The sequence below is a fragment of the Bufo bufo genome, chromosome 4, assembly GCF_905171765.1.
Source record: "Bufo bufo chromosome 4, aBufBuf1.1, whole genome shotgun sequence".
Lineage (NCBI taxonomy): Eukaryota > Metazoa > Chordata > Amphibia > Anura > Bufonidae > Bufo > Bufo bufo.
In genome coordinates, this window is record NC_053392.1 from 491439091 (window position 1) to 491461301 (window position 22211).

The 22211-nt window shown below is 43.5% G+C and overlaps 1 protein-coding gene across 10 annotated transcripts in view; it reads right to left on the bottom strand.

The window, feature by feature from the left end:
- Positions 1-2806: 2806 nt before the first annotated feature.
- The window catches only part of BIRC6 (baculoviral IAP repeat containing 6), a 312461-nt gene continuing 293056 nt past the window's right edge, over positions 2807-22211 (bottom strand). For 9 of the 10 annotated variants that reach the window (XM_040429565.1, XM_040429564.1, XM_040429563.1 and 6 more), the window contains 4 exons: positions 20958-21035; positions 17934-18122; positions 3790-3924; positions 2807-3441 (listed from right to left, as the gene is read on the bottom strand). In XM_040429565.1, coding sequence (XP_040285499.1) covers positions 3262-3441; positions 3790-3924; positions 17934-18122; positions 20958-21035 — 582 coding nt within the window. In that variant the 3' untranslated portion in view covers positions 2807-3261. Of the gene's footprint in view, positions 3442-3789; positions 3925-17933; positions 18131-20957; positions 21036-22211 lie in introns of those variants that run through there. The other variant, XR_005778475.1, reaches the window with a different exon arrangement.

The window sequence follows — 22211 nt, forward strand, 5'->3', positions numbered from 1 at the left end:
ACTAATGGAAATTACTGACCAAACACTGAAGTGTGAAAAAGGATTTACCAGCTTTCTGTGAGAACATCCTATTTGCCTGTATAGTCATAAGCTTGCAAATTTTAAGAATCTATTATGAGAAATTCGCTTTTCTTAAAAGACAAAAAGACAGTGCCACAGCCTCTTTATGTTGATAGATGTGAATAAAACATTAAGGCACTCGCAGTGCGTGTCAGTGAGAGGTCCCATTCCAGCCTGTGCTCCTCTGACAGGATACTGATTTATAATACTGTGTAAGGGCTCATGCACACAAACGTATTTTCTTTCCATGTCCGTCCAGTTTTTTTTGCGGACCGTATGCCGAACCATTCACTTCAATGGGTCCGCAAACCCCCCCCCAAAAAACGGAAGTTACTCCGTGTGCATTCCGTTTCTGTATGTCCGTATTTCCGTTCCGCGAAAAAAATAGAACATGTCCTATTATTGTCCGAATTATGGACAAGGATAGTACAGTTATATGAAGGGCCAGCTGTTCCGCAAAATCATCCGTATTTTTTGCGGACCACAAAATACACACGGTCATGTACATGAGCCCTAACCCCGAGAGACCTGAAATCTATTGAGTTAGGATACTTTCACATTAGCGGCAGGGGAGTCCAGCAGGCTGTTTCGACGGGTGAACAACCTGTCGGATCCATCCTGCCGCTAGTTCACGTGTGCCCCCCGGACTGCCGCTCTGTCCCCACTGACTATAATGGGAGTGGGGGCAGAGTTCCAGCGGCGGCACGGCAGCGCACAGTGAGAGGCAGCCGGGCTAAATGTAGTGCATGCACTTTTAGTCCGGCTGCATCTCGCCGTCGGAACTCCGCCGCCTTGCTCCCCTTTTATAGCCAATGGGGACGGTGCAGCAGTCCAGGGGCACACGTGAACTAGCGGCAGGAGGGATCTGACAGGCTGTTCAAACTAGCCTTACACTGACAGCATAATGTTAGTGTAATTCAGTAGATTCCAGGACTCTCAGGGTTACATAGCATTATAAATCAGTACAATGCTGTGGGATCTTGTAAGAGGAGCACAGGCCAGAACGGGGCCTCTTACCTGTGTGTGTCTAGCCTAAAGGCGGTTTCACACAAGGGAATCCACTGCAAGAATCATGCTCCGTGTGTGAGCATGATCCTCCGTTCTGGTCTTACAGGAGCGCACAGCATTATAAAGATTTAGAATGCTATATGACTCTGCTTGACCTTACGTCTATAGGATAATACTGACAGCTTTATGTCACTATGATCCTGTGTCAAGAAGAGGCATATAGTCCACAATGGAGGATCACGCTCGCATTCCTGCAATGGACTTGCTCATGTGAAAGAGCACCAAGGCCGCTTTTAGATGAGCGGGTGTCACATTGCGGACTCTCAGCTTAGCACCCCCCCCTGAACTTCCAGCACTGCCGGGGTCGCATAGCATTATACCGATTTATGATGCTATGTAACCCTTAGAGGTTTGGAATGTATAGTATAACACTGACAGCATTCTACATTTTTCGAACCAGCACCTGGATCTGAATACTTTTGTAAATGCATGTAATAAAAAATGTAATATAGCCAGTGAGCTACTCAATCAAATGTATTTGTATAGCGCCACCTGATGTTTGTTCTTTTCCTTATTTTTTGACCATCTCACTGAGGTCGCACATGCTTAATATAAATCGTTAACTGCCACCAGCCAAATGTTATGTTAGAAGCTGTGGCCGTTACAGGGAGAGACCTGCAGCAGAAAGGACTCACCCCCTGAGCTACCAGGCTCAAGATAATCTAGCAGAACAATTGGATCAGTGAATGGGGAGATCTCTGGATCCATGTGAGGTACAGGGCTGGTTCTAGCTTTGTTAGAAAGGTATTATCGCTGTTTTTAAACATATTGCACATGGATGTCATCCTTGTGCTGTCTGTTTTTCTCAAACTCATTTAAATGAATGTATCAGATTTGTTGTAAAAATTTGAACCAGATAGTGCATGCTAGGAATTTCTCTGTGCAGAAAATCGCTCATCTGAACTAGTGTATTGGACATAATTGGTCAATGTTGTCTGCGTGCTGTCCTGAGTGTAGAACGTTTCAATGAACCCTTATACCTTCAATCAAGACTCGGGAAACTAATCATAGAATAAGTTATGCACGGCTGCCCTCCATTCATTCTTATTGGAATACCGAAAATAGCCAAACTTGCTTGCACGGTGCGCTCTCCCATTTTTTTCTATTGGAGTCCGAAAATAGAAACTCCAATAGAAATTAATGGAGAGCACTTTCAGGGGCCTGTTTTAGAGACGGGTCTCAGAGGTAGGACCAGCACCTATCTGACTTGCATGGTATATCGTGGAATTATGCATCGAAGTCCCAGGTGAAAAACCCATTTAAAGATTCATGAATTTGCTTTCATATTATGTAATACGACTGTCTACGGTGTATGCTCCTATGTCCCTGATCACAAGCTAACTGCAAATAAGTACTATATTACTCAAACCTACAACCGCAAAACCAGTGATGTGTCATGTCCACCGGGTGACACATTCCAACACAAATTAAAACAATGGATGAATTTAGAATTGAGCAGCAACTGAAGGTAAAACCATGTCCATTTATTTAATGTGCATCAAATGAAACAGACTGTGATAAATTCAGTCTAACAAGAGCATATCTCCAGTTCAAGGGTCTCTTCCGTTGTAGATTAATTCTTAAAAAAAAAAAAAAAAAGAAACATGTACCAGTAATTCACTTATAAGGTAGCGGGTCTGTTTAAAGTTTATTGAAGAATGCAGGAGTTTTTTGTAGAAATCAAAAAATGAGAATGAAGGTATGGCCAAAACCTATCAAATTCAGTGAAAATTTGCAGTCTTTAAATAGTTGTAGTAATAAGAATGACCAATATATATTCTTTGTTACACCGCCCTCAATCTATTGGTAAAAAAAACAAAAGAAAAAAACAAAAACAAAAAACATTCAGTAAACATTCTTTCGTAAGGAACATTTCCCTTATTTCAGTGATTTCACCATTTTCCATTTGCTAAACATACCAATCAGTGGTTCTCACAATTGAAAAATAAAAGCACAAAAAAAGTTTACACTCTTTTACAGGTAAAAGATCATCTTGAATTAATCTGTATAACCTTAAGGGCATAGAATAGTCTTAGCTTCATTAACTATTACATAATTAGCTTCTTACATACAAATATGGACATATTTGGCTGTGCTTCAAAGCCTGTGTGTAAAAGTCCATGCCAAAGCTGCTCAGAATTTGAAGTCACCAGGGATGTCTTTACTGCTGCTGGGTTTGACCTGTTCGTGCAGTGAAGCCTCCTCGCAGCTTGCTGTGGCAAGGCATTTTTCTGTAGACTCATCAGCGTCTGGGTCCAAGCCTTCGGGGCACTGGAGCTTTAAGAGCTCTTCTCGGAGCTGAGCCGTATGCCGCTGTACACAAAGCACAAGGAAAAGTATGGTCAGCATGTCATTGTAATAAATTGTCTCCAGAGCCACAAAGCAGGGAAGTCACTGTGAAGGCAAAATTTGCTCTACGGTGCTCCAGGGACCTCCTGGCATCGACAGGTGATAGGACGTGCTGATCATGCAAGTGGAGATTCTAGGAATGACTTACACAACTCCTACATGTAAATTCACTTGAACAGCTACAAGTCTGAAGGGTTTTGCATCTGGTTGCTCAATGTAACAGACATTGATACTTACTCCAGTCCGATGGATATCCCCTATACTTCTGACATAGATATCAATGAGCTAGTGCCATTGCTTCAAACAACTTACCTTTAATGCTGCTGCATGGTGGGACATGGTCCTGCCGACACGTTTGTCACTGCTGAACTGCTGAATGTCTACTATCCAGTCTTCACACTGGGCCATGATTTCTGCTCGCTTCAAGTAAAAGTGTTTATGAATCACCTGCAACGTGGAAGAAAATACTATTAGTTCTATCTGATCACACCGTACCAAAACCTGTCAACCGATCCAACATTTCCAGCAAAGACAACGTCAAGATTAGGCTACTTTCACACTACCGTTCGGGGCTCCGCTTGTGAGCTCCGTTTGAAGGGGCTCACAAGCGGCACCGAACGCATCCGTACTGCCCTAATGCATTCGGAGTGGACGCGGATCCGCTCAGAATGTATCAGTCTGGCAGCGTTCAGCCTCGGCTCCGCTCAGCAAGCGGACACCTGAACGCTGCTTGCAGCGTTCGGGTGTCCGCCTGGCCGTGCGGAGGCAAACGGATCCGTCCAGACTTACAATGTAAGTCAATGGGGACGGACCCGTTTGAATTTGACACTATATGGCTAAATTTTCAAACGGATCCGTCCTCCATTGACTTTCAATGTAAAGTCTGGACGGATCCGTCTGAAGCTACTTTCAGACTTAGAATTATTTCTACAATATAATGCAGACGGATCCGTTCTGAACGCTAGTGTGAAAGTAGCCTTAATTATTGTCTTTCCGTAAAGGCCAAAGTCCAATCCCACCACACGTGGGATCCCCCTAAAAGTCCAGTACATGCAGTATAAACGGATGAGCTTCTAACAAATCACTGAGATACCTAGGTAAAACAACCATCACTTATTGGGTATACCTGCAGGATAAATGCCATTATCACTACACCTACCAGAAAAATGCCAATCCCTCGCACTCCTGAATGTATAATAAAGAAACCATAGGGACACTGTCTATCATTTCCTCTTTAGGAGCTCACAATAAAATGGGAATAGTCTGAGCAGTCGGCAGTCACAACCTTATCGTCTCGTTTCGCCACCGGAGTACCAATTAAAGCTGTAGGATACTTGTTTACGGAAAGAACAGACTCTCGGCTCTTCACCCTTGACACAAACTGACGGTTCAAAGTGAAACCATGACACAAATGCTGCTATAATTAATGGCATACGGCTTCATTTTACGAGAAGGATAAGGGAAGAGATAAAAATGAAAATCTATTCCACTGGAAAGTGTCTCTGGCAGGAAGGCTGAAGATGGTGTCACAAAAACCATCCCATTAACCTGGGACATTGAAAAACACTGCAACCTCTGCTCCGACACACAACAGGAACATGACTGGAATGTAAAAACTATTGAGCGAGAGGAAGGGAAACCATCTGCATCCCCAATGGCTGGAGATCATGTGTGCTGTTTCTTCTTCTTGCACCTGTATTAGGCATGTCACTTCTGCTCAGGAACATATGGAAATGTACTCTCTGTTGTCAGCACCATGCTATGGATGCAGTGCAACAGCTACATATATCTCACTACCTCCAGGTGTAAAGGAGGCACTCTTTTCTATCCTTTACATTTTTGTAAAATCTGGAGTTCTTCTTAAAAGAAATTCCAGGTTCATACAAGTTCTCACAACAAAATGTAGTTATTATAGGGAACCTGTCATGTTGAATATGGCGTCTAAGCAGCACGTTGTAGAGCTGAGCTGATATATATATATATATATATATATATATATTTGTAGGAAAAGATTCAGTAAAACTTGTATGTCATTTATTTAAATTCCTGCTCATTCTGGGCTTTGAAGTCAAGGAAGCGGTCCTATCAGTGACTGACAGCCTCCCCTCTATGTCTGTGTATACCGACAGCTGTCAATCACTGACCGGGCCACCTCCTTGACTTCACAGCCCAGAAGGGGCAGAAAATGAAATCAATGAATTACAAGTTACACTGGATCTTTTCCCACAGAACTATATACCAATCTGCTCAGCTTTCCCTGCTGCCTACAGATTATTTTGCAATTTCATGGTGACAAGTTCCTTTTAAATAGGACTATTTTACGTAACCAGTTTTTGATATGCCCTGTTAGGGCGTCTGGAAGTAATGTGGTAACCCTTCACTACAAAGAGTGGAGAGCCTTGCAAAGCATAGCTCTCCCTGTTTTACATAGATAGTCCATTGTGTGCAATGCATTGTATTTCCCATGCAGAAATGAAAGAGGAGACAAAGAGGATTCCACCAGCTATCTAGATAGCAGAAGATGGGGCACTTTAGAAGAGAGGAATAGCCACTGGCTTAGAGTCACTGTACTTTCACACAATTTAATAGAGAGTGGTGTAACTAGCACTTTTCTAAATCACTTCATTTACAAAATCTGCCTGCATCCATCAGAAAAAAAGCTGTATAGTCATGGCCACTAGGGGTCTCACTTCCACCTAATTTGCAGTCCACTAGCAGCAAAGACGGCTCACAGGAAATGGGGGTATATCAGAACTAGCTGAAATCCTGAGCCGGATAAAAGAACTGCTTCTACACTGCTTATAGGAGCCTCCTGTGTGTCTGTAAGGCCCCATTCAGATGTCCGCAAAAGGGTCCGCACCCGTTCCGCAATTTTGCAGAACGGGTGCGGACCCATTCATTCTCTATGGGCCCGGACGTGAAGCGGAAAGCACACTATGTGCTCTCTGCTTCCGCATTTGCGGAGCGCAGCCCCGAACTTCCGGTCCACAGCTCCGCAAAAGATAGAACATGTCCTATTCTTGTCCGCAGCTGCGGACAAGAATAGGCATTTCTATAGGGGGTGCCGGCCGGGTGTTTTGCAAATCCGCAATTTGCGGGTCCGCAACACACCATGGACGTGTGAATGGACCCCAAGTGTGATTTCCCCCTCCTAATCTGTTCTTTGAGCGGTGGAGCCGAAAACAAAATATAGTGGGAAGTAACGTAAAGGACGTGACAGCAGTACAATGCTGGCAGATTTCACATAAGGGATACAACACCAGCCCCCCCCCCCCCCCCCCCCCCCCCCCAACCTTTCTAAGTGAAATGCATCCAGCTGTGCAGCTGAGGAGGGGAATAAGTATGGCTGAAAAAGAAATTAGGGAGGCCCAAAAAATACCTGTTCCCTTACAGTTATGATTGTACAAAGAAGGACAGCCATTATGCAAATTACTGAAAACTCATGTACGCTTTAAGTATTGGGAAGAATTGAGAATTTGGGAAACTGAAAGGTTAAGAGTCCAGTACGCCAATTACCAGCCTAATTAAGGATGTTCCAGCATCCAACTTGTTTCTGGTGTGATCTCCCATGAAGTACACCAGAGGTCATCTCTTGCTGCCACAAAGGACTTAATACTGTTTCAAGTGCTCGTTGATCTGACAGACCTGTAAATATCAGAGAAATAAACCTAGACATGTTCTCTCCTTGGCTGTATGTACTAATAAAACAGAAAGGCATGTCTGAATGTAATGCTGAGTAGTGACCCTTATAATTATTCTAGACATAAATCAGCAGAGAGACTACTTATTTTTAGATCCCTGGAATAAATGTGTGCCCTTTTCAAAGTCAGACCTGACAAGAGAAGTAAAATAGAAGGGTTATGTGATTGCGGGAAGCAGGATAAAGGGAATGAGTAAATATCTGTGACCTCAGCCTCATCTTGTCTGTAGAGAAAGCCATAAGACTTGGCGCACTCTGCGGGAAAGAAAGAATTTACTGCTCATCATGGCCTAAATGGACTGTTGCCTTAGTATTGTGTATTAATGCAGTGCATGCGTACCCTTGAGATGACCAGGCATGTCACAATTCTAGATCTGTATTTAGAATATAGATCACAGTAGGAATCTATGTTATGGGAAACGTATGTGATTTGATGTGGTAGAGCAGTGCAGACAGAAATCAGTTTCTAAGGGGATTTCCTATGGGAACAGGAATCTAATTTTCCAATCTCAGGAACAAGTAGACAGATGCTCGACGGGGCCAAATTCATAAGAAGCCAATTCATCATCCTATACTAGCACAGGAGAACATGCCCATAAACTTTATACAGATGTTGTCCTTTATATGAAATCCTTGGCGTGTCTCTTAGCACCTACATTCCTCCATATAATATGCACTATAGGCCTGCTTGCCTAGATAGTCTACCACATGTCTAAAAAGACATCAGTTATTTACTTTTATTATACAGCAATTAACCCACCTGTAAGAAATATGCCAAGAATCGGCCAGAAGAAAACCGCTGCGCTTGTGGATTTTGGGGTCTCCAATTTTTTAAGACTTTTTTCAGGCAGAATTTCTGCAGAGGCCTTAATGTGCTAAAACATAACACCCCTGGAAACTACACTTTTCAAGAAATTAATATAAAGCTGCATTGAGCATTTTGATTACACGGGAGTTTCATAGAAATTATTAGAATTGGAGCACAAAAATAAAGAATTACATTAACAAATATATGTAGTTTTAGCTAAAAATTTTTTAAGGGTTAACAGGTGAAAAGGCACCCTAAAATTGTCACCCAATATCTTCTGAGTATGGCAATACCCCATATGCGGTTATAACCTGCTGAATGGGCTCATGACGAGGCTCAGAGGGGTAGGAGCTCCATTTAGCTTTGGAAATGCAGATTTTACTGGAATGGGTTTGGGAGCCATGTTAAACAGCCCTAAGGTACAAGTCCAGTGGAAACCACAAGAAATAACCCCATTTTTTTTCAAACCCCAAGGAATTCAGCTAGTGGTGTAGTGATGGTTTTCACAGCGATAGTGGCGAAAAAAGATAGGAAGGCGCTCATAGGGTAATAGGTTCAATTATAGATATGTGATATATGAAATCAGGACATCGAAAATTATGCTCACCTTCTGGTGTTGTGCATACGTAGGCACAACACTCGTGAGGACAAGGGGTCGGTGCAGCCGGTATCTTCTCAGTCCTCGTCGGTGGAGTAGCCTAAGCTCCAGAGGAATGATATATATTGCAAACAGAAAAAGATTGATGGTGCACCAATTGATACCTTCTGGCGCAAAAACACGACCTGTCGGGTCCGTGCTGGGGCTTGCTGGGCCCTGATGGTTTTCACAGCACAGGTGTTTCTTAGAATACAAGCTGTAGTTTTATTTATATCATTTTGGGGTACATTTGGCATTGTGATCCCCTTTTTATTTTTTCAGAGTGGAGGTGAGAAAAAATTGCAATTCTGTCAGTATTTTTTCTTTTTATGGAGTTTAAAATGTAGTATGATTTGCTAACTTTATTTTGCGGGTTGATATAATTATGGTGATAGTAAATCTTTTACTACTTTTTTTTAATCATAAAATCACTTTCTTTCTAATAAAAAATCTGTTATATTTTGCATTGCCATATACCACCATCCATAACATTTTTATTTTTCTGTCACTGTAGCTATGTGGACGCTGTTCTTTTGCGAAAAGGGCTGTAGTTTTTATTGTTACCATTTTGGGATACATATGACTTTTTGAATGCATTTAACTTTATTTTTTGGGAGGTCAGGTTGGCAAAACATGCAAATCTGTCAGTGCTTTTGATTTTGATTTTTTATGGGGTTCACACTGCAGTATGATAACTTTATTCTGTAGGTTGATACAAATATGGTGATACCAAATGTATATCGTATTAATTCATGTTTTACTACTTTTGCATCATAAAATTACTTTATTAAAAATCTTTTTGTTTGCATCACCATATAGAAGACTAACTTTTTATTTTGCTGTCACTATAGCTGTGTGCATTTTTTGGGAGGTGACAAAATCTGCGATTTCATCATGGTTTTCTACAGCATTCACAGCTTGGGATAAATAATGCAATCCTTTTATAGATCAGGTCATTACGGACACTGCAATACCAAATATGTGGAGTTTATTTTTTTCTTTCCATTTTTTAACCAATTATAAATATGTGGATACAGTATAAAGCTATCTATTGCAGAGTACTGAACTGTCAGTTTTAGGGTCCATTCACACGTCCGTAGTGTATTGCGGATCCGCAATTAACCCAGCCGGCAGCCCCATAGAAAGGCCTATTCTTGTCCCCAATTGCGGACAAGAATAGGACATGTTCTATTTTTTTCCGGAGCTGTGGACTGGAAGATCGGGGTCGCGCTCCGGAAATGTGGATGTGGAGAGCACATAGTGTGCTCTCCGCATCCATTCCGTCCCTATAGAGCATGAATGGGTCCGCACCCATTCCGCAAAATTGCGGAACGGATGCGGACCCATTTGCGGACGTGTGAATGAAGCCTTTTACTGAAACAGCCTACCAGACCCTGCCTCTGGGATCCTATGATCTCATCGCAGAGGGCCCGATGGAGTAGAGAGAGAGCGCTCTTCCTCTGTAAACCCCTTACATGGCTATAGACAACAGCATCTATGGGGTTAAACCGCTGGGATCAACGCTAGAACTCACGGCCGTTGCAGCAGGCAGTCATTTGTATGTTACAGCCGATACCCGCTGCTGATGCAGGCTGCTCAGTTCCTGAACCTCTGCCATGAATGAACAGGATGGTGCAGGAACACAATACTTCCTATGCTGTATTTTTTTTACGGCATGGTGCCATTGTGGAGTTAAAGGGGTTTTCCGGAGCATATAGACTCCTTGTGCCAACAGGCCTCAAATGATTCTGGGAATGAAGTCATTATAGAGTGGGTTCCATCTAAATGGTGTCACCTTGACATGGTGGATGGGCACAAATTAAAATATAATTGCCAAGTACCTCATATTCTTGTATGTAGTGTCTATAGCATTAGAAAATTTACAACCTATATATTCAACGTTTGCAGAGTGCAGATGAATTTTGGTTTTATTGTTCTGAATGGTGACTGCCTAAAAAGAGCATCAGCACACGTCCACCTATCACACCGACAGCCCACTGACGTCACTCCTGTGATGGTGCTGCAGAAAAACTGAACAGCTCCCTCTAATAATAAAGCTGATCAAAGACTGAGGATCAGAGGAGCAAGGCATCCTATGATCAGCTTAATCCTGGGAGGCCCTTCTACAAAATCGTCCACAGCAAGGAACGGCTTTAAAGTTGTGCGCATTTATCAAATAATCCTGAAGTACAATATTAACCCTTTCTACACACAGTATGAAGAAAAAAAAAAACACTAAAAAACTAATAAGATCTCTCCATTGGCTGACTTGATAAGGGTAAGATCATATCAATCCTGACCAGTCTCCAGATTCAGGAACACATTGTATTATTTGCTAAGGATCCTCTTCATTAGATTTTATTGGCAGTGATTAGGATGTAATTATGTATCAGGTTCACCCCACTGCTCTGAACTATTTTCCGCTAATTGTTATGCTAGTGATAAGTCATTCTCGCTCTCCATTATAGAGAAATATGCAAGCCACTAATAAGTTCAGCAGAAATTACTCCAATTAGCCAACATTTATGTTGGCGGATTATAAATCAGTCCTCATTCTTTTCCCCCTCTTTGACAAGCGGCGTGAAGTGAGAAAGTTACTATTTTCCCCTGGCTGGTCATACTGTGTCTAACAAGTTTAACGTCCCATTTTATTTTTGAACCAGGGCCGCAATATTTCATATTTCAATTTTCTTGGTTGAGCTCTTTCTTGGAAGAGGGGCAAGAAGTTATCAATTATACCTCAAGGAAGATATAAACCCGGGAATCCTGACACTCGCGCACCTTTACACTCAATTAGACATGTGAAATTGCCCTGGAAAATTTATTGCTAGTGTCAAACTAACTTTGGTCGCAGCATAATTACTAACATTTACCATAGGCAGAGCACATAAATAAAAACACAGCCCCGTTATCTTAATTAGAATCGGGAGATAAAAGAATATGCAGTGCAGCAGCTGGGGCATGCCCCTCATGCAACAAATCTTATGTTCCCTACCACATTTACATATCAGTTACCAACAAATCCAGATTGTGGAGCGGGCTGCAAAACATTCAGATAAGTGCGTGAAGCAGCACAAAGCAGACTTCTTTTCTCATATTCATCTACATTACAGCTAGTCTCACACATGCTCTAAAGAATCCGGGAGAGGAACAGCCTGCCAGAGTTCTCCAGGTACGGCTGTTCACCACCCATTGACTATAAAGGGAACCAGTGGGGATCTGGTTTCCAGCCGAATCCCAGCATGTATGCCAGGGAGCGGCCTGATCCCATTATAGTCTATACCGCAGCGGTCCCCAACCGCCGTGCCGCGGCCCAGGACCTGGAAGATTGTTTGCCGAGCCGCAGAGAGGAGACGCCAGGCGCATGCACGCCCGACGCACACAACAGAGTGGCCAGAGTCAGTGGAGAAGGAGGGAGGGAATCCCTCCCTCCCATAACGCGGCCGCCGCAGAGCCCAATAAAATGAACAGGCTCTGCCGCTGCCACCAATGAATATTTGGCTAATATTAAAGTAGGAGGAGGGACAGGGAAGGGTTTACCGCTGCGCTGCCTCAGCTAGAGTGCTCCGTGAACGGCAGCAGCGACAGCCTCCTCCTGAGTCTTGTGTTCTCCAGTCCCCAGCCATTAGTGCTCTGAAAAGCAGCCGGAGCAGGTACCCGGCCCACACCCTGCAAGATTATTAGCCTGCCTCAAAATAAAGGCAGGCAAAAAACATGCATCAGGCAGCCAGCAAGATTTGGGGTTAATGTGACTCATTAACCGCAATGTTGCCAGTAGCTATAATTTGAGAAGATGGGGTCACCTATTACTAATCTGAGGTAGATGGTGCTATTACATTAGTACCCCCATATACCTCACATTAAAAGTAAGTGGCCCCCAAGCACCTCATCAAATAATGGGCAACATTGGGTTAACCATTAATGTGAGGTACACATGAGGAGGTTACTTACTATTAATGTGAGGCACATGCAGGTCCAAATTGATAAAACAATGTGCCTCATATTAACTGCAAGTTACTCCAGCATGTACCGGATGCCATTAACCCAATCGTTATATAGTGTTATATATTTTAATATGCACCTTGTGTTTTGTTATACGCGTGAATCAGTCCGCTCCGACCAGCACCCCCTTAAGCCCCGCCCGCCCCCCGAACCCCTCCACCCTACCCGGTCCCTGGGAAAATTGTCCTGCATGAAACTGGTCCTTGGTGCAAAAAAGGTTGGGGACCACTGGTCTATAGAGTCCGGTGGGCACATGGCACTATGGCTATGCTGGATCTGGAGGACTCTGGCAGGATGTTGTCTGCCGGATTGCTGTGCGCATTATGTAAACTGGGTTTCCATGCACAGATTTACGGCCGAGCTTATAGACGACAACTTGGTCGGAGCTGGCCGTTTACACACGCAGGTAGAACCAATTCCCATTTACCCAATCTGTTATGATCGGCTCGTAAATGAAACTGTTCTGCTCCATATAACGGATCCATTTAGACACTAACCTATTGCGATTGGCAAACCACTTTTTACATGTCAGATCAGTTTCCTGGCAGACTAAACAGATCAAATGGTGACTTTACACACACCAAGTTAGAATAATATTGGTCTGACTGGAGATAGATATATAGATATAGGCACCCATAAGCAGGACAATTGACACATTAACGTTGGCGCACAACCTGCTGCTTGGGGGCCACATAAGGACCAACGCCATTTTGTGTGACCTGCATCTGGACATAGCAAAGCCTATCTGGCTGCCCACATGTACGGTAGTTTCCATGTCAGAGAGATGAGGAGCGGCACACACACACAAGAGCAGGGATAAGCCAATGCCAATAGTCCACCATGCAACTACTCTAGGTCCTCCATACATCAGGAAAATGGGATCTCAGTTGCTGTTTGGTACCCCAGAAAATGAGTATATAATTTAGTGGTGGCTTTCTATGGATCTAGTTCTCTCCACTGTATGGAAGTTGTGAAACTCTAGGCTTTGAGATAACAGGGACAGCCAGATGCTTGCATGGCCTCCTCCTTTCCAACTAGTGGTAGTCCTGGAAGTGAAACCTACATATATGAGATATTTATGTAACATTTTTCATATACCATAAATGTCTGATAATGTGCCTTTAAAGGCTATGGACATTCTGGGGTCTTTTTTTATTTATTATTATTATTATTATTATTATTATTGCAGTCTACTCATTTTGGGCCCAATTGTTTTTTAATTTGTCCTCTTTACAGATTGTTTAGAGTTTATCTTCCACAGCTTTCAGTGCATTTGCAGACAAGCAGGTTCTCTGCCTCACACTGAATAAGAGAACTGCTCTGTTGGCTCAATCTGTAGCCCTTATCTGTACTTTAAAAATGTAGTTTCATAAGAATTTAGCTTAGAGATGATTGTTTGGGATGTGTCAGGAGTTCAGAAATAAGGGCTACAGATCGAGTTGACAGTAGTTAGTTGGTGGATTCAGTATGACTCAAGAGAGCCTGCTAGTCTGCAGAACCACAGAAACTGTGCATCTACTCTAAAATGTTTTTAAGCCCAAAAAGAGTATACAAAAACACAGAAAATGAACTCCAAAAAGGTGTCCATAACTTTTTAAACGGTTGTTTTACATTTTCAATTACTCGCCATCTCCGGAAGTCCCATATAGAATTAAGTGTCAGGGCACATGTTCAACCTGCCACTCCATCGGGATGGGGGAAACAGGACCCCCGTTTTCAGGATCGGTGGGGGTCCCAACAGTTGGAACCCATACCAATCAGTTAGCTATCCCCTATCCTTTGGATAAGGGATAACTTGAAAACTTAGCACAACCCTTAAGTCTTATTGAGGTCCTTAGGATTGGTGCAAAGATTGTGCATACCTGACCTGTGTATGTGGCCTCCGGACTCTACCCCAACAACTTGTAAAAGTAGGAATTTCCAATGTACCGGTACTTACCGTATTTTTCGCTTTATAAGACGCACTCCCCCCCCCCCCCCCAATAGTGGGGGGAAAATGGCAGTGCGTCTTATAAAGCGAACACTGCCATGTTTACTTTGCTGACGCTGATACATCGCAAGCCGCAATGTATCAGAGGGGTGGGAGGAGGGGACGGAGGCTGGCAACACTCGCGGCGGGGCCCGATGCAGTCACTGTACTGTAATACATCGGACCCTGCTCACGGTAATTATCCCATGTAAAGTCTATAATCTTCAAGCAGTGTCTCTGCTTTAAACTAGGGCAATCCTCTGTAGTGCAACTCACTATGAAAGCGGCAGGCAGAGCGGCAGCGTAACCTCGCGATTCTCACTCATTCATGGGAAGGAAGTGGGAGGAGCATTAATGAGTGAGAATCGCGAGGTTACGCTGCCGCTCTGCCTGCCGCTTTCATAGTGAGTTGCACTACAGAGGATTGCCCTAGTTTAAAGCAGAGACACTGCTTGAAGATTATAGACTTTACATATGAAAACGGCTTCATTACACTCTGCTTTCTTCTATACCAGTACTCACTATGAAAGCAGCGGTCCTGCCGGCGCGTGACGTCACTCACTCGGTCATGCTCCTCCCACTTCATTAATGAAGCTGGCAGGAGCGTGACTGACTGAGTGAGTGACGTCACGTGCTGGCCGGACTGCTGCTTTTATAGTGAGTACTGGTATAGAAGAAAGCAGAGCCATTAAAAGATTTTACATATAAAGTCTACTGTGTGCCCTGTGGTGTAATGGGGGTCACTATTCACACAGGGACAATATACTGTGACACATGATACTGTGACCAGCATAAGATCATCTTATGCTGGTCACAGTATCATATGTGTCACAGTATATTGTCCCTGTGTGAATAGTGACCCCCATTACATAAGATGCTATATATGATGCTACATCCCCCGTAGTAGTGCGTCACCCAAAGGTCCCCCATAACAGTGCGTCACCCACAGGTCCCCCCATAACCGTGCGTCACCCACAGGTCCCCCCATAACAGTGCGTCACCCACAGGTCCCCCCATAACAGTGCGTCACCCCCAGGTCCCCCCATAACAGTGCGTCACCCACAGGTCCCCCCATAACAGTGCGTCACCCACAGACCACCATTAGTTCAAAACCCCTCCAAAAGCACACCATTAGTTCAAAACCCCTCCAAAAGCACACCTTTTGGTTCAAAATTTTTTTTTCTTATTTTCCTCCTCAAAAATCTAGGTGCGTCTTATCATCAGGTGCATCTTATAAAGCGAAAAATACGGTATATAGTGCCAACAGAGTCTGTAGCGCTATACAAAGATCATCAGTCCATTCACATCATTCCCTGTTCTCAATCCAGCTTGCCAGGGAAATTTAGTTGCACCCAGGTCCTTGTGCCAGAGGGGGACCAAAGGCCCATCTGCCACATAAGACATCAGTATCATAAATTGCATATGGCAGCCTGTCACAGATTTTGAATGGAGTCCAGGAGCTTCAATGTAACGCAGGAGAAAACAAAACCATCTGAAGAACCACACAACCTTCCTCCAGACATTGCCCTCCGTGGGAATTTCTATTTCTAAATAGCTCATAAGGCAATCCCCTAATACAATCCTTAAACGGGCTCCAAACCGGAGGAAAACAATTAGCCTTTGTGATTTACTCTTTATTCGCCATCACATTCCTATAACCTGCGCACGCCTTAACTACAATGCGGTAAAGACATATATTGTAATTCAAATAAACTGTATTTCTGGATCCGAATCATCACTCTTTCGTCATTAGGAAAAGTCATTTTGCAGATCATTGTCTTTGAGTGCACACCGGTGCATATAAAGATGTCAGCTAAGGAACTCAAGTAGACGATAAAATGTCACTGCATGTAGTAAAAGAGAAAAGAACAGCGTTCCTTTCATTCGGAATATATGAATTTTCACAAAAAACCCGACAAATTTATTTGTGAAATAAAATTGTTATCCAACAGTCAAAGAATATTTCCTTTGGGAAATGTAGTGTAATTTAATGTCTGACTCGTGAAGCCTATGGTTCTGCGTTCAGCAAGATGTATTCCCATCAAATCCAGTTCACAGAGGCAGGCAGCTGGAGAGACAAGCACTTTGTAAAAGTCATTATCTGCTCGCAGTGAGCAATTGCCTTACCACCAGGCTATATCCATCTGGATTTATCTCACTCCTCCACCTTTCTAAGGGAGCGGCCGGGTGTCAGCCGCACTTGTACAAGTTATTAAGACAATCGGCAGTACAGATGGCAACAAAACAGAGTGACTCGACTGCGCTGGCCTCCTCACTCCTCATTTACATGCTGACAACAGACACAGGGCGGCATTACAAGACACTACTTTGTAATCTTTTCAGCGCATCCACACCTCATTATCCGCTAAGTGCTACTGGCTCAAATGTTCTCCTGCCGCCTCTACCACCATGAAACTACTCCGGGGAGTCAATTGCGCTGCAGAGCCTTGGGGCTATATGGGATTCGGTTCTGCTAATTCAGTCCTGATTGCGTTAACCTTTAAGGTCATGTAATACTGCAGAAGTCTATTTTTAAAGCACATTACCGCAATGCCCATTTTGTGGGTCCATAATCAGGAATCCAGGCTAAAATGGCAACAGTTTTTAAAGAATGTGTACGCTGCTTCAGGGGCCCACCTGAATGACGCACCCACAGTCCATTCATAGTTTCATATGCTAAAGCTGGCCATACAACATAGATACCCATATTCCGACGTCCTCTTATACATGCGTGCTGGGAGTGCTCAATGGGGAGAGGAAAAGCTACATTCACACTACCTTTAACAATGGACACACTGCTTTTCATGGCGATTTTGCATCCACGCGTGCATCCATTTTCTGGCTGTATCCAGTTTTAACGGCCATTAAAAACTGATGAATTTCATTGTTTTTTTTTTTTTTTTTAAACATCTCAACCCTCACAGTGCCCCCACAGTATACATAATGCTCCCCATAGTGCCCCTGGACATCACATGGACCACCCCCCCCATAGCACCCGCCAGTATGAATAATGGCCCCCATAGTGCACCCTAGCATGAATAATTGCCTCCATAGTGCCCCCCCACGTGAATAATGGCCCCCATGGTGAATAATTTCCCCCATAGTGCCTCCCAGTATAAAGTGCCCCCTAGAATTATTAATGCCCTCCAGTATAGAAAATGCCCCCATTAGTGGCTAGTACTAATAATGTTCCCATTGTCAGCAGCAGATCAGAACAGTTTTTAATGCTGAACTGAGCAGTCATGTATGTGAGGGGATCGGAAAGAGTGTTGGACATTCAGGTATCTCACGTATGGCCAGCCTTAATGACAACTAGGTACATGAGCCATTGGAAAGTTACCTCTTTAAAACATGGTGAAGGATTCCTAATTTGTTCTAGCATGGCCCACTTGACTGTGGCCTGTCGGATATTCCCATCATATTCTCTGGAGCTCTGTGTGCCACTTGGTGTTCCTCTTGATCTCTCATATCCTGGCTCATTAAAATATGGTTCAGATACAAGGATGAGGGACTGGACAGACACCAATACCTGCAAAACAAGGAAAGATCAGCTTTTACTGCAATAGTAGCAGATGGACACATGGAGGACAGTGCCATACCAAGAGAATGGGAAAGATACAAAGACACAGACTTAAAGGGAACCTGTCATGTGGATATCTGATTATAATCTAACTAATTATATACAATCACTAACTACTAAAAAGTACCTTAGATGTATTCACTTACTGGTGTGACAGATGGTTACCTCATAATATACACACAAAGATGCCGCATGCTAATGAGCTGGTTGGAGTCCAGCGTGATGTCAGTGAGTCCAGCGTATATTTAATTCAGAGCTATAGCCACTCCCCTGCCCACCTGCTGCTGATTCATATGGAAAATAACTGTCAATCAGCAGCAGGTGGGCGGGGAGAGTCAGGAGCTCATGAATATTCATGACTCATCATTATCAGCTGGAGCTTTTCAATACAAGATGTTGGCAGATTGACTGGGTCAATTAAAGAAAGTGACCCAGCATTTTGCTAAGAGAATCAGTCACTTATTTATGTTGCCCTTAGTTAGGACACCATAAAACTGGTGACAGGTTCCCTTTAACATTTTAAAAATCTTATGTGCATGAATATTTTTTTAATTTTTCATGGGGGACACTTGAAATTATCTACTGTCTCATCCATCACAGCTTACGTCAGCTCACCTATGACAGCAATAGGTCTGGGGAAAGGTGGCAGGTCTTCCACTGCTCTCTAGCTCGAAGGGTGTTAAAACGCGTGACAATTGCTTTGCCTGACCAACATCTGCGCTTTCCCTTTACGCTATTGAGATAGGTCATAGCATCTCAATAGAGGGGGAAAACTCTTCAGTTTTGTTCCCATTCATTGTAAATGGGGACAAAACTGAACAGAACGGAATGCACCCCGTTCTGTTTCATTGAGTTCCCATGATGCGCACACAAGCGCTGCAAGCAGTGTGTTTGAGTGCGTCCTGGGATGTGGAGCAAGACGGATCAATCATGACTCATAATGGTCCGTAAGTCAATTGACTTACAATGGTTTTAGAGACGGATCCGTCTTGGCTATTTTAGAGATAACACAACCGGATCCATTCATAACGGATGCAGGCGGTTGTATTATCATGACGGATCCAGCAAAAACACAGATGTGAAAGTAGCCTTAATAAAGTCCTGGCTCCTGCTGACAGTTCAGATGGAAGACGAGCACTTTGACCATGATGCACGGAGATGTCATTATCTCTATATCTCAATACAAATACTATCAAATAATAACAATGGATGCCTCACGAGACTTGTATAGAAGGGTTTCTCCTTTTCAGACGGCAGATAAATCCTGACGAGGCGACAGCAGGAATATCCCCAACTGCCTGATTTGCAGGGGACTAAGCAGACTGAAATTATGAGGTAGCGACTACTTCTCCAGCATGTTACACAAGAGTGTTGTTTCAAGGGAAACTAGAGTTTAGTGGTCCTTTAAACAGCACTGCAGACACCATCGCTGCCTGCTTAGACATGCCGGCAGAAATATGGATTACCTATCCAGTGGGCATGTAAAAAGTATGGGAATGCAATTCTAAGGCTACTTTCACACTCGGATTTGGTGCGGATCCGTCATGGATCTGCACAGACGGATCCGTTCAGATAATACTTCATTCAGAATGTATCCGTTTGTATTATCTTTAACATGGCCAAGACGGACTCGTCTTGAGCACCATTAAAAGTCAATGGAGGATGGATCAGTTTTCTATTGTGCCAGATTGTGTTATAGAAAACGGATCCGTCCCCATTGACTTACATTGTGTGTCAGGACGGATCCGTTTGGCTCAGTTTCGTCAGACGGGAACCAAAACGCTGCAAGCAGCGTTTTGGTGTCCGCCTCCAAAGCGGAATGGAGACTGAACGGAGGCAAACTGATGCATTCTGAGCGGATCCTTTTCCATTCAGAATGCATTAGGGCAAAGCTGATCCGTTTTGGAGCGATTGTGAGAGCCCTGAACGGATCTCACAAACGGAAAGCCAAAACACCAGTGTGAAAGTAGCCTTACCCTGGTTTAACAAAGGATTCCATACTGGAATAAGACAGCTAAAACCATAAGCTCTTAGCCCAGACTGCTTGGGGAAGAGTATAAGTCATCGTTATGAGCAGATTGCTGGATAGACAGCTGTAGGTTCCAGCATGATAGACATAAAGTGCTATTAAGGTGAGGGAAGAGCAATCGCTGACAAATTATGCTTTTGGGCCCAATTTCTTCTGCAGTGTAAAGCACTTCCACATTATAATTGATCACATTTATACTTTGTCTGTGTCCTGTTGGCTTTCACTTAGTCAGTGCCTAACTAAAAAATGTAAAAAAAAAATTGAGAAATATACAAAAAATATGTTATGTGATGCTCTTTAAGAATCCACAGTAACATGGATGCTTACTATGTAAGTAAAAATAATGCCTAATATGCTGGAAAAAAGTCCCTACCCCAACGCTTCTGATCCCTCTAGTTTACAGGCTACATGACGATGTGACAGCTAGAGATGGCACCAGCCCGGAGGCGATACTGAAGTACGGCTATGTGCATCACCGCAGCATTCCTGATATACTGGAATGGAGATTTTACGTTTTACGTATTCACTTGGCTCAATTGGTCCTGCAGGTAGTTCTAATGATGTGCTGCTACATGATCGCGATAGCTAATCCCAGCAGCTCAGAGCAGTGTCATGTAGGTGAACCATTGGCTGCCACACTGACATAACCTGACTTCACATCATCATTTACAGTTTGTAGGGATCAGGGACTGACAGCGTGGTGAGGGCACCAAATAGGAGAGTTACTGAAATCAAAATCTAAAAAATAACAATACCTGCAAAAAACTCGATGTCTGTGGATTCCATTTCTCCTCTGGTCTCCCATGCCAAGTATTAAGTATGCTTAAACAAACCTGAGGGGTAAAAATGTATGAACATTAGTTTAACACAAGCATCAAGAAGCAAGCCTGTCTGTTCTCATTTTACATAAGGATCACCTTTAATTTATATACCGTACTTTTTGCCTTATACGGAGCACTTTTCAGTGCGTCTTATAGTGCGAATACTAATGAAGCGCTCAATAGTACAGGGGGACTGGGAAGAGGTGAATGCAGCGCTCTGCGGGCACGTATCTGATGTAGGCCACAAATGTGGTGTGAACAGCGCCAAAATGTAATTAGTACACTCAGGGAGCATTCACACAACTATATCCATTTTGTGGTCCACAAACAGCGGATCCACAAAACGTGAATGCTGGCCACGCGAATGCAGCACTTTCCGCGGACCCTATTATTCTTTTATACTTTACGGCACGGCCAGCACACACGTGACATCCGTGTGCTGTCCACATTTTTGCATCCATGTAGAAATCAATGGATCCACCTGCGATCCGCAAAAAATGTGGATCGGACACATACCGAAACTACAGTTCTGTGAATGCTCCCTGAGGGTGGGTTCACATATAGGTTTTTGTGGCAGTTTTTTGACCCAGAAGTGAATCCGGCAGGACGGCGAGTTCTTTCCTGTACCCTGACAGGTCTGTTATAGTAGCTACTTTCATTCCCTTGTAATAATTCTTCATCCTTTCTCAGGACTCTTTGCAGTGCCATTCCTCTATTATTTCTAGTAGAAGTTATGAATGAAATGCTAGCAGTCTGCAGTAAAGGTACAGATGGGTGTTACCAGTTAGGGGTGTGGGTCTCTACACAGTCTGACACAGGCAGCACTGTAGACTATGCAGGGACATCCCACAAATGGTAACACCCACCTAGGCCTTTATTGCAGGCAATTCATCCATACAATTATAGTAGGAATAATAGATGAATTGCACAACTTACAGTCATAAGAATCGATGCTCAAGAATTATTACATGGGGAATGCAAGTAGTTACTAAGGCCACATGCATATCCTAGATGTTACTATTCTTGTCCGCAATATGGATAACTGTTAGATTAGCAGCTGCAATAGCCTTTCTTAGCGTGCTGGAGCTGACAAAGAATGGATATAATAAACTGCAATAGCAGCAAGATTTCCAAGGAATCTATCCCTGGATAGCTGTCACCTGAACATTAACCGCCTTGCCAGCTCGA